The sequence below is a fragment of the Labrus bergylta genome, chromosome 13 (assembly GCF_963930695.1).
Source record: "Labrus bergylta chromosome 13, fLabBer1.1, whole genome shotgun sequence".
Lineage (NCBI taxonomy): Eukaryota > Metazoa > Chordata > Actinopteri > Labriformes > Labridae > Labrus > Labrus bergylta.
Window position 1 is genome coordinate 25084014 of NC_089207.1, and position 13377 is coordinate 25097390.

At 38.1% G+C, this 13377-nt stretch overlaps 2 protein-coding genes and 1 long non-coding RNA gene across 3 annotated transcripts in view; all 3 read right to left on the bottom strand.

Annotated features, from left to right (window-relative positions):
- abca12 (ATP-binding cassette, sub-family A (ABC1), member 12) overlaps nt 1–7851 on the bottom strand; it is a gene marked incomplete in the record, with an annotated part of 43677 nt that extends 35826 nt beyond the window's left edge. The window contains 9 exon segments of the mRNA XM_065962372.1: nt 45–151; nt 1388–1494; nt 1670–2611; nt 3975–4192; nt 4430–4591; nt 6674–6816; nt 7038–7168; nt 7251–7399; nt 7774–7851. Coding sequence (XP_065818444.1) covers nt 45–151; nt 1388–1494; nt 1670–2611; nt 3975–4192; nt 4430–4591; nt 6674–6816; nt 7038–7168; nt 7251–7399; nt 7774–7836 — 2022 coding nt within the window.
- A 262-nt stretch (nt 7852–8113) lies between these two features.
- On the bottom strand, nt 8114–10636 carry LOC136181298 (uncharacterized). Its single transcript, XM_065962373.1, has 3 exons — nt 10432–10636; nt 9594–10057; nt 8114–8434 (listed from the first exon to the last, which is right to left on the bottom strand). Exons 1-3 carry the CDS (start codon nt 10492–10494, stop codon nt 8278–8280), a joined length of 684 nt encoding a protein of 227 aa, XP_065818445.1. The 5' UTR covers nt 10495–10636; the 3' UTR covers nt 8114–8277.
- Nucleotides 10637–10767: 131 nt separating this feature from the next.
- Nucleotides 10768–13300, bottom strand: LOC136181299 (uncharacterized). Its single transcript, XR_010667656.1, has 3 exons — nt 13079–13300; nt 12241–12704; nt 10768–11091 (listed from the first exon to the last, which is right to left on the bottom strand). It is a non-coding gene; the product is annotated as an uncharacterized lncRNA (long non-coding RNA).
- Between the last annotated feature and the right edge of the window lie 77 nt (nt 13301–13377).

Consider the following 13377-nt stretch of genomic DNA (forward strand, 5'->3'; position numbering starts at 1 on the left):
TGACATTTTGTTGCACAATAAATGGTAGAATAAATTTGGTAAACCTGGGCAGTCAAGTTGTCTAGTTTCTCTATGAATCTGGAGTCTGTCAGGTCGATCTGGAGGAGCTCAGAAGCGATTTTGAAGGTATTTTCCATGAGGAGCAGGTTCTCTGTATAGGTAGGGAGGTAGGATGGGAGGGGGGGAGAAAGAGAGAGGTTATTAGAGTTAGACAGACGAACAGCAAAGTGAAGGGAAAAGAGGGCAATAAGGTCTGTAGGGTGACAGAATAACACGACATCCCACTGGGCTTCATTACAACTCGCACCATTACGGGGCGGTGGCGTCAAGCAGCGAGCAGCAAATGATGTGCTTAAAGTGAAGCCTTGTGCAGGACTGATGGGGCCAGGAGGGCCGGCAGAACTAGACGCTGTCGTGCATTAAAACACATTTGACAATCCCTAAGAAAGGCACCACCTCAGGCAGCGAGACGTGATGACAGAATATTTAATTAGGCCAAAATTAGACAATGGTGCTGTTTAATCTCAGGGTGCTCAACACCTACAGGCCTTTGCAATAACTACTGTTATGTGTGTAAGTGTGTGTGTGCGTGTGTGTAAAGAATATGAAAAGGTTTTTTTTTTTGGAGGGGAAGTAAAGCCCCTGCTGCTTACGAAGTGATTGTATGCACTGAAAACATTATCACACAAGCACAGACGCCAATTAAAAGGAGGTCATAGATGTCCACTTGTGCGAGCGCAAGGGGAGACGTTTAGCGAGGGCGGACGGGATAAGTGATTGAATTCTACTTTGCTAATGAGATTTAAAAAGGTGCTGAGTGGCTTTCTGCTGGAGAAGGGCCATATGGCCTTGGGCTCTTTGGGAGCTCAAGCTAAGCTGATGTGAAGTCTTATTCCTCATATCTGCGCAATGAATTATGCCACACTATAATCACGTACACAACAACAACAGCATTAAGAAAACGCTTTACGGTTTTCCCTTAGTTCCAGAGTAGCTATGAAGGTCAGAGATAAGGTTGCCTTGCATACTGTGTCACAGTTTAATGGCAAAGACTGGCAAACTGTGTTTGTATGTACATACTGTGACGGCGGCCATGTAAACACCAGCTGAAGCATCACTGTTGGCAGTACAGCAGTTTACAGTAAAGCATAGCTGCACAATAAAGCTCACGTTTAGCAGAAGCATGACTTAGCATTAGCAGAGGAAAGCTCACTAAAGAATCAGTTGTTGAATTTAATTTGAACAAAGGATAAAGCATCATTCATTTTGAGATCCTGCCACTGAATAATTAGTGCACATTACTCATAGTAATGTTGCCCTTGGTCCAAGAAGCCTCTAACTGTCTGAACTTTTTCAGAGAGATAGAAGATCCCAATCGTTAAGTTACCTGGAGATTCACTGGCAAGCGCTTTGCTGATTTTCTGAAGCATTGTGGCGAACGGAAAGTGATCGGGAATCATATCAGCAGAGTTCTGCAGGAGTTCCATTGATGACCTTCAGAAAATGTAAACAAATAGAGGAGCCATCAGAGTAATACATTGATCATTTATAAAGCAATGGGGCAAGACTTCAACGTAGATGGTATTATATGAATAGGCTAATATTATCTGAAGTCAAGTTAAAACAATATAAACAGAAGCCATATTAGAGAAGTGCAAATAGGACTTACGTCTCAAACATGCCAGGGAGAGTGAAAAAGGAAAGCATCCCCATAGTAGCGTCTATGGTGTTTTCCTGAGAAACATTCAAGTTCCAGGACATGTCGCTTGTAACTCCCTTTATCACAACACCTACATCAGGATTTGCAAAGAAAACGTGGACTGTTTCCAGTATGTCTTCTGTGGTCGGGGGGACAGAGAGGGCTTTGAACATGGCATGGTAGTCAATGTAGAAAAGGTCAATGAAGTCATCCATGGGACTCCTCACTGGCATCCATTGGGCGTCCCGTTTGCGTCTGACCCCATTCGTATGGTTAAGACCTGTCATGTCCTGCTGAAACTTGCCATGATGGAAGTTCTTCGGGCCCAGAAGACCACCAGTCGTCACTATCTGCCTCACCATTGCTACAATGTTATCAGCGAGGTCTTCAAACAGCCCCATGTGTGCTGGCATGTCCATACTCATGTTGGTAAGAGAAGACAAGAGAGGCCTTAGGATGTGGAAGATTTCAGCCAGAGCCTCATTCAGCATATCCAATCCATACTCCTCAGTGGAGGCCAACCATGCAACCATCTCAGCCACCTTCTGCACCAGCAAGTCGGTGTCATTAGAAGCCAGAAAATGCTCCAAGCCTTGGTAAACCACAGGCACATCCTCAAACATCTCCATCAGAAATTTGACAGCTTGCCTCATCATGTCAGTTAGAGAGGCTACATCGATCTCAGAAAAGTTTCCCAGCATCATGGAGGAGATGTCCTCTGATGTAATGTTTGAATTATTTAGGAATATCATGACTGCTTCTTTGAAGATGTCCTCAGATGAACTGCTGTCTTGAATTTGATGGTAGTTGTCCAGGATGTGATGTAGTGCTTTCTCTAAAGCTTCGATGAAAGGCTGAAGGGATGGGGCCACCATTAGGAGCTGGTCTGTGAGCATCTTGAGCGAAGACAAACTGAAGGGAGGACAAATACAATGAATGTACAGTAAACTCCGTAAAACAGAAAAAATATCAATACAGAGTTAAAAACTTCATTGAGTACCAATAACATTGCAGACAAGAGACAGATGGCCACCATCCCACCAACTTCTTTAATGCAAAGCAAAGCATTTCTCTAATTTATTTCATCAATACAATGATCCTGATAATTTCTTCCAGAAGTAATATTTCTCCATAATCTATCTTTATACTTACTTATACTTATGTAGTCATAGTTTCCCATTTCACGCTCCATCATAAACTGTGGAGTCTTTCTCCTGTGATCAATGATCTATAACTCATGGACTCACACCTGATTGATTCCCTGCGATATGCAGACTGTGATCACTATCACTGTGCCCGGCTCATTATTGCAGCTGGCATATAAAGGGAAATCAATTTTAAGAGGATGTCTCAGCTAGCTAAATCATGGTTAAGCAGCTATCTGTGCAGGCCTCCCTGTTTTCAGGGAAAAGGGCATTAAATTAGGCAAGCAAAATGCAAATTGGATCTCTCCAATTCTTCGTGTAATTATATTTGAATCAAATTGGCCTGGCTGGTGTAATGTGGATAATGCTGTAACAACAAATGGAGCAGTGAGTTCATGTACAGGTGAGTCTGTGGGTCTATGCAGGAATGCCACTCTTACTGTACCAGAAAAGTTCTAAAGTGAAAAAGAAACCTGCTAAATATGATCAGAATGGGTTTTATTTTTTTTGGCTGCACTTCTATGGTATGATTGCATTGCACTGTCCTTGAATCCCGTGGCTTCAGTGTGGTCGGGTTTGTCTGATCTACTAAGGCCTCTGTCAGAGAAAAATTTGGAACAAATTTTCTTCATGTGCCTTTGGATCATTACAAAGAAAGCTGTTGCTCTTTCATTCAGCTGTACTGACCATCCAAAGTGATGTATTTTTTGTGTAAATGGAATGGTAAATGGACTTGAGCTTATATAGTGCTTTTCTAGTCTTCTGACTACTCAAAGCGCTTTTACACTGCAGGTCAGGTCACCATCAGAAGTAACTAATCCCATTCATACACCACCACTGAAGCAGTGGGAGCAATTCAGAGTTAAGGACACATCGATCTTGCCCGAGGACACATCGGACATGTTGCCCAGCTGTGGATTGAACCCTTGACCTTCTGGTTGAGAGGTGATGACTCTACCAACTGAGCCACAGCCACCGTGTAGGTTTTAAGGGTTTATGAGCTCAATGTGATTAGATATCTTGTGGGGAAATAAAGGTTATAATTACATGGATCTGGAAAACCTAGTTTTTGTGTTTTCAAGTAATCATGTAAGCAATGCTTTAGCCAGGTTAGATTTGCGTATATTTACCTGTTTAGCAGCTGCAAATCCTGGAGCTGCTTTTGCCAGTGAAGCTGCGCCTCAGGGCTCAGAGGCTGTCCTGTCAGCATGGAGAGGTGGTTTGAGAAAGTCATGATAAGTGTCTGTGCCACATGTGTGCGGTTCAAGCTGACTTGGTAGACCGATTGTAAAGTCTCGGCAATCCTTTCAGCTGTGGTATCCACTGTCATTGGTCCCATATTCATGTGCTATACAGAAAACATAGAGCAGGGATGGATTGTTAGTAATATGGCATATTGCTCTGTGTGTCAATACTGCCATCAAGTGGTGCAACTGTTAAATGCATTGTATGGGTTTTTAAAATAGGGTATACACTATATAATAATATTGAGGTCCAATCTGAGAAACAAAATACAGTATATAATATTCCAAAGTTATTATTTGTGATTGAAATTTCCTGTTGAATTTTGCATGAATGCACTCACACTCATATTCAGGTTGCTGTAGACAACTTGGGCTTCCATGTAGGCTTCTAGAACAGGCCGCAGGTTGAGGTTACACCACACAGCCATTTTTGCGTGGCCCGCTGCCTCTCTTACAGGATCCCATGCTTTGAGAACATCACTGCACTCCAATGTGTTATTAGCCTAGAGGGGCAAAACATCAACAAAAAAGACAAATGTATTGTGTTTCAGTTACATGTTACATTGTATAGAGGATACAGGTTTAGTTAGACAGAGAAAGACGAAGAACAAAGTATAAGCGAAAAGGCAGGGACACAAGGGAATTAACACAATCTCTGTGCTCATGCAGTTTACAGTGAAGCAGAGAAAAGGGCAGGAGTCTCACACAGGTATCATCCCTTCTCATAGACCTAAATACCAGGTACACACCCACATGTACTGTATAGACATAAATACATACAATGAATGTGCATACAGTAGGTCAGCTATTGAGTTTCTGCCATATTTTAAATCTCTAACAGGTTGTAAGAAGATTCCCTCTTAGGTAAACCCATAACAATGAATAACACTTTAATAATACTGTTTCATTATACAGTGTACTGATAACCTGGTATGGACCGGATGGTATCAGATAATGGCCTTAATTACTTTTAGCCCGCTAGTGTTATCAGTACATGAGAAGGAATGTTCTAAGTCCAGATACTATCAAATAAGAAACATAACATTAAATGCAATACTAATTGTACATTTTGAATGTACTTTATATATATACCGGTAGATTGAATAAGCTTTAATAATGAACCTTGAGAATCAGAATCAGAAATACTTTATTCATCCCTGGTGGGTTAATAAAGTAACACTATGACATTTGGAGAAAAAATATTTGTGCTTTCTTACTGTTAACTTTGCAATAAGAAATTATTGTAATAGTAATGTAACTTGCCATTTTTCCCTGTTTGCAGTCTTTTATGCTAAGCTAATCTAACAAGCTGTTGCTCTACTTCATATTTATTATACAGGCATGTGACATATCAATCTTCTCATCTAACTACCAGCAAAGCAAGTACATACACTATTTGTTTAAATAATACAGTTAACATATGATAGATACCAGTTTAGTGCAAACAAAGCTCTATAAAATGATATCAAATACAACCACTCTTCTGCAAATCTTATATTTATAAGGCTGAATCTGTAATCTATGGAAACAATTAAGCGCTGGTGAAGCAGTACTGATGTTTAAGTCAAGAATGGTCGCAAGAAAGATGGAGGTGCGAAGATCTGAGTAAGCCATGTCTCTAATATATTTACTTCATCAAATAGTGGATTATTGTCTTAAAAATATAGGAAAATATCTATTAAATTTAGTAGCTATTTCTGAACCTATAGCCATATGTTGATACAAGCATGGGCATTGCCAGAGGGGGGCGACAAAAGTTCTGCATTGCAGATACAAAAAATGTCATGTCAGTGTCTGTGAATTTTTTTGTTGATCAAATGATTTTCCATGTGTTGCCAAATACAAAGCATGTCTTACCTCTGACTGTGGTACATTTATACCTTTAGTTGAGGCATAAATAATTTAATCAACAAAACCCAAACAACATGTAGTAGACAGCTGCATACTGATAAATTAAGGTGTTCAACAGTCATGTTCACTGTACTCATGAGTGTAAATGTTATTAACTGTAGTTACCTGCTTACTTCTTATTCTTCTGGTCTTATAATCTATGTATTTTGTCTTCGTTGTTTTTTGTCTCTTATTCGTTTTAATTGTACTCTCGATGTCATTGTAAATGAGGGCTTGCCCTCAATGATTTCTCGAGAATAAATAAAGGTAAAATAAAAATAAAAATAGATGTTACCAAATTATTTTTGTCCCACTGGTATGAGAATGTTTTCTGTCAAAGTCTGTATGAAGAGTAGATAAGCATACAAAAGTATATGCAGGCAGGTGCCGAAAAACAGCATGTCCTCGCTGTGCTCTGACGTCACTGAATCATTTGGAAACTATCACATATAAAGATGTGACATAAGATGTGACACCATGAGAGATAGGCATTCTTAACAGCAATACAGCATGACCATTAGTCATACAGTAGCTTTCCTCTCCACCTCACTTTGTCTCTCTCACACGTACACACTAACTCACAAGCAAATGTTCAGACAACACTCAGCAAATGACTGTAAAGATACAGACTTCTACAGACCATTGTGATAAAGTATGTACAAGTATTATTCGAAGAAGAACAGTGGCAGTCTAACCTGCTGAGCCGCCTGCACCGTGTGTTCAATGGCAACCTGCATTCTTTCTGTGACTTCAGTTAGGTTAAAGTGACTGCTGTTCACAGATTGTGCAATTTCTTTCATCAGAGTCACCATGGGCTTCTGAAGGCTAAGTATCATCACTGTGAGGGAGAAAGACAAATAGTTTAAACAACATAAAATAGTCTGTACAAAAAATAACTTACATAAAAAAGGTAACAGGTTAAAACATTTGTTCTGTTTGTTATGCGAAGGAAATGTAGGACAACCTGTTCTGGTACTTTTAAGGTATGTGATGTTATGTTTTGAAAGGTATGCTTTGCAAATGTAAGAAGACTGCCATGCTCATAAGGAGTGTTCTCACCATTTTCTGCATGCAAGTTGTTCACCAAACTTCCTACGATTTTCTCAAAGAGGGGGACAACAGATGAGACACTCTCCCACAGCTCTGTTCCTTCAAGGAGTGACAGTAGGGCTTCTAATATGTTTTCAAGTCTGTGAAAAAAAAACGGGCATTGGTTAAGGGGGATCACATAAGCAGGTTTGTTTTTCTATCACAAGTGTGTATTAAACGTACTTGTCCCACGTGACTTGGTCCGCCGTTCCAGTTATCACCTGCTCCAGTATTGGGGCTAGCTGAGCAAAGCCCTCAAGAGATGAAACAGTTACATGTGAGGCTGGACCTCCCATGATGATTGACCAAAGCATGCCCAGGAATTTCCCCATCTTATGATAAAAAACAAGGGACACATGTTTCAAATATTTATGCAACACAAAACTTTACCTACAAGGTTGTGTTTCAAATGTCCTTTGATCTATGCAATACAATAAGAACGCTGAGTGCAGGACAAAATTCTTGGATAAAGATCAAGTAAGGTTTTGTTTGACTGTCTATGATGATAAATGACTGTCTTTCAGTGCCCTTACAACCAGCAGACAAGTGCTTTGGCAGAAGGGCGTCGGTATAACAGTCCAGTATTTATTTAGAATGTAAAAACATGTTGCACACCTTTCCAATGTTTAATTTTCCACAAAATGAAACCAACAAAAACAGAAGCAACTTGTAAAGCAAATATACAACATTATTTGTTAAGCCTTACCTTTCCAATAATCATGGGCACATTTTCTGCTGATGCATTCTCAAACATTGCCCAGAGACTCATGTTGCCTAAAATCACAAAAAAAAAATTTCAATATTAAATGTATACATTTTGCTATTATTTCATTTTTTATTTTTTTTTAATACATTTTTTGCAGTTTTTTTCTACATTAAAAGATGTCAAATTTCATCACATATTTTGTTGATCCTGGCACATTTATATATATTTTTTTCAAACATACAAGAATACAACATAAAAAAATGAAATAAATAAAGAACATACTCTCTTAATTTAATTTAATTTATATACATATTATTCCACTCCATCTGTTTCCTTTACCCATTTACTCCAGTTACTCATGAATTCATCTTCTCTGTTTCTTACCCGATAGCCTATAACCTATAATTGCATTTGTTATTTGGAGTGACATGTCTTAACATTCTCTAATTCTTGAAAAAACAAAGTATACAATGCAGCCTGCACGCCATCTGAGTTCATCAAGATTCACGTTTTGGCCACCCACAATGAGACAGAGTAGCATGACTTGCCTTGGCCAGACTGTAGGAAGAAGTGAGTGATGTTGATGAGGGTTGAAACGTAAGCCTGGGCAGTGCTGTTTGGCGGCAGGAGGCTCTGGACTGTAATCAGCTCGTTCAAAATTCTTAACAAACAAAGCACATCAATATTTCAGATCTGGGCATGTCTTATCAAAAGGTCAAGGACTTTTTGTTAAAAAGTTGGTAGGACCATACAACAATAAAAATGCATTGGTACCACTTACTGTACTTTCAGCTCTTATACACAGATGAAAAATAAATAAATACTTGTTATACTCTTTTTAAAGTCCATTTATGTACACTAATCTGATTAATTGGGCAGTCTGGGCAAACAACACAACTGATTTCATTTTAAAGTTGATAGATTAATAAACTTACATGCTTGGAGTTGTATTTTCTCTCCGTAAAATGAAAGCAAGTCCTATGTTAACTGTCTTTTCTTGTTCTGTTTTGGTCTAAACACCTAAGCAGCTAAACGATCCACTATGTTCATAATCTTGGAGATGCCTTTGTCCACTGGTTTGTGATGGGCAGCAAGTACAGTGGGTTTATAGATTAGTTTATTGAAGCTCCTTACTGTTTTTGTGTGTAAACCAAAACAGCGGAGTTGGGGGTTGTTAAACCAAACCTTTGAGCTTTAAATTAGTCAAAAGCTCTGTACAACTGAGGGGAACTAGAGTCCACTGATAATGTGTGTGCCAAGACACTTAATACATAAACATTTGTTATGCCGTATTCTAAAGCAACCCAATGGGACCTACCTAAAAGCATTTATTTGTATTACTATTTTTGGCCTTTTTCATCTTTATTATATAAGACAGCTACGGATAGAGAAGAAACATTGGGAGGACAAAGTAGGGGATAATATTCAGCAAAGGGCCAAGGTCGGACTATAGCCTCTGTAAATGGTTGACGCATCATAACCATTAGGCGATCTGGCACCTGCTAAAAACATTTCTTCTACTAACTAATAACAATCTTAGATCCCAAAACCTGTCCAAGATCTTGAGTATTAGTTCACTTGGCTTGTCATTTAACATATATATCATACATATTGAGAATCTCAGAAGGAATCTGTTGGTGTATTTATAATTTATAATATAAATGCAACAATATATTCTTCGTCACCACCAATGACACTTTGGTATACTTTTGTTGATGAGCTCTATCAAGATTTTTTTGAAAAATGTAAACAAAATTCAATGGTAATGCAAATGAAATTAAATGAGAAATTCAGAAAATTCAGAAAGAAAAAAAACTCACATGTGATTCCAGCCGTCTGGTCCACTGGCCATGAGGCTGCTCTCAAAATATGTGGTTGCTACTTTGATTGCAGGTAGTAGGTATTCTGATATTTCTGGTAATATCGTTTCGATGACATTCTCAACGTTCTTGAGGATTTGGATGGAGACTAAACGTGAGGAATTAAAATTCATGTCTGGTTGGACAATGAGCTTAAGTGAGTTATTCACAATTTCCAGGATGTTCTGCTCAATGTGTGGGAGTGGGCCATTGGTGGTTGCGCTCAGGATCTGCATAGAACTTTGGACTGCTTCCAAGATGGCTGCTATGAAGTAGTCACTTTGAATGCCACCTGGTCGCTCTGCCACCAGTAGGGCATTTTTCAGGGACTCAGTGATATTGCTGATGATGGAAAGGTAGCCCAATTGTTCAGTGGCTGGACCTCCCATGATGATTGACCAAAGCATGCCCAGGAATTTCCCCATCTTATGATAAAAAACAAGGGACACATGTTTCAAATATTTATGCAACACAAAACTTTACCTACAAGGTTGTGTTTCACATGTCCTTTGATCTATGCAATATGATAAGAACGCTGAGTGCAGGACAAAAATCTTGGATAAAGATCAAGTAAGGTTTTGTTTGACTGTCTATGATGATAAATGACTGTCTTTCAGTGCCCTTACAACCAGCAGACATGTGCTTTGGCAGAAGGGCGTTGGTATAACAGTCCAGTATTTATTTAGAATGTAAAAACATGTTGCACACCTTTCCAATGTTTAATTTTCCACAAAATGAAACCAACAAAAACAGAAGCAACTTGTAAAGCAAATATACAACATTATTTGTTAAGCCTTACCTTTCCAATAATCATGGGCACATTTTCTGCTGATGCATTCTCAAACATTGCCCAGAGACTCATGTTGCCTAAAATCACAAAAAAAAAATTCAATATTAAATGTATACATTTTGCTATTATTTCATTTTTTATTTTTTTTTAATACATTTTTTGCAGTTTTTTTCTACATTAAAAGATGTCAAATTTCATCACATATTTTGTTGATCCTGGCACATTTATATATATTTTTTTCAAACATACAAGAATACAACATAAAAAAATGAAATAAATAAAGAACATACTCTCTTAATTTAATTTAATTTATATACATATTATTCCACTCCATCTGTTTCCTTTACCCATTTACTCCAGTTACTCATGAATTCATCTTCTCTGTTTCTTACCCGATAGCCTATAACCTATAATTGCATTTGTTATTTGGAGTGACATGTCTTAACATTCTCTAATTCTTGAAAAAACAAAGTATACAATGCAGCCTGCACGCCATCTGAGTTCATCAAGATTCACGTTTTGGCCACCCACAATGAGACAGAGTAGCATGACTTGCCTTGGCCAAACTCTAGGAAGAAGTGAGTGATGTTGATGAGGGTTGAAACGTAAGCCTGGGCAGTGCTGTTTGGCGGCAGGAGGCTCTGGACTGTAATCAGCTCGTTCAAAATTCTTAACAAACAAAGCACATCAATATTTCAGATCTGGGCATGTCTTATCAAAAGGTCAAGGACTTTTTGTTAAAAAGTTGGTAGGACCATACAACAATAAAAATGCGTTAGTACCACTTACTGTACTTTCAGCTCTTATACACAGATGAAAAATAAATAAATACTTGTTATACTCTTTTTAAAGTCCATTTATGTACACTAATCTGATTAATTGGGCAGTCTGGGCAAACAACACAACTGATTTCATTTTAAAGTTGATAGATTAATAAACTTACATGCTTGGAGTTGTATTTTCTCTCCGTAAAATGAAAGCAAGTCCTATGTTAACTGTCTTTTCTTGTTCTGTTTTGGTCTAAACACCTAAGCAGCTAAATGATCCACTATGTTCATAATCTTGGAGATGCCTTTGTCCACTGGTTTGTGATGGGCAGCAAGTACAGTGGGTTTATAGATTATTTTATTGAAGCTCCTTACTGTTTTGTGTGTAAACCAAAACAGCGGAGTTGGGGGTTGTTAAACCAAACCTTTGAGCTTTAAATTAGTCAAAAGCTCTGTACAACTGAGGGGAACTAGAGTCCACTGATAATATGTGTGCCAAGACACTTAATACATAAACATTTGTTATGCCTTATTCTAAAGCAACCCAATGGGACCTACCTAAAAGCATTTATTTGTATTATTATTTTTGGCCTTTTTCATCTTTATTATATAAGACAGCTACGGATAGAGAAGAAACATTGGGAGGACAAAGTAGGGGATAACATTCAGCAAAGGGCCAAGGTCGGACTATAGCCTCTGTAAATGGTTCACGCATCATAACCACTAGGCGATCTGGCACCTGCTAAAAACATTTCTTCTACTGACTAATAACAATCTTAGATCCCAAAACCCGTCCAAGATCTTGAGTATTAGTTCACTTGGCTTGTCATTTAACATATATATCATACATATTGAGAATCTTAGAAGGAATCTGTTGGTGTATTTCTAATTTATAATATAAATGCAACAATATATTCTTCGTCACCACCAATGACACTTTGGTATACTTTTGTTGATGAGCACTATCAAGATGTTTTTAGAAAATGTAAACAAAATTCAATGGTAATGCAAATGAAATTAAATGAGAAATTCAGAAAGAAAAAAAACTCACATGTGATTCCAGCCGTCTGGTCCACTGGCCATGAGGCTGCTCTCAAAATATGTGGTTGCTACTTTGATTGCAGGTAGTAGGTATTCTGATATTTCTGGTAATATCGTTTCGATGACATTCTCAACGTTCTTGAGGATTTGGATGGAGACTAAACGTGAGGAATTAAAATTCATGTCTGGTTGGACAATGAGCTTAAGTGAGTTATTCACAATTTCCAGGATGTTCTGCTCAATGTGTGGGAGTGGGCCATTGGTGGTTGCGCTCAGGATCTGCATAGAACTTTGGACTGCTTCCAAGATGGCTGCTATGAAGTAGTCACTTTGAATGCCACCTGGTCGCTCTGCCACCAGTAGGGCATTTTTCAGGGACTCAGTGATATTGCTGATGATGGAAAGGTAGCCCAATTGTTCAGTGGCTGGACCTCCCGTGATGATTGACCAAAGCATGCCCAGGAATTTCCCCATCTTATGATAAAAAACAAGGGACACATGTTTCAAATATTTATGCAACACAAAACTTTACCTACAAGGTTGTGTTTCACATGTCCTTTGATCTATGCAATACAATAAGAACGCTGAGTGCAGGACAAAAATCTTGGATAAAGATCAAGTAAGGTTTTGTTTGACTGTCTATGATGATAAATGACTGTCTTTCAGTGCCCTTACAACCAGCAGACATGTGCTTTGGCAGAAGGGCGTTGGTATTACAGTCCAGTATTTATTTAGAATGTAAAAACATGTTGCACACCTTTCCAATGTTTAATTTGCCACAAAATGAAACCAACAAAAACAGAAGCAACTTGTAAAGCAAATATACAACATTATTTGTTAAGCCTTACCTTTCCAATAATCATGGGCACATTTTCTGCTGATGCATTCTCAAACATTGCCCAGAGACTCATGTTGCCTAAAATCACAATAAAAAAACTGTGAACTTTGATTTCAATATTAAATGTATACATTTTGCTATTATTTCATTTTTTAATTTTTTTAATACATTTTTTGCAGTTTTTTTCTACATTAAAATTTGCCAAATTCTATCACATATTTTGTTGATCCTGGGACATTTATATATATATTTTTTGTCAAACACACAAGAATACAACATAAAAAAATGAAATAAATAAAGAACGTACTC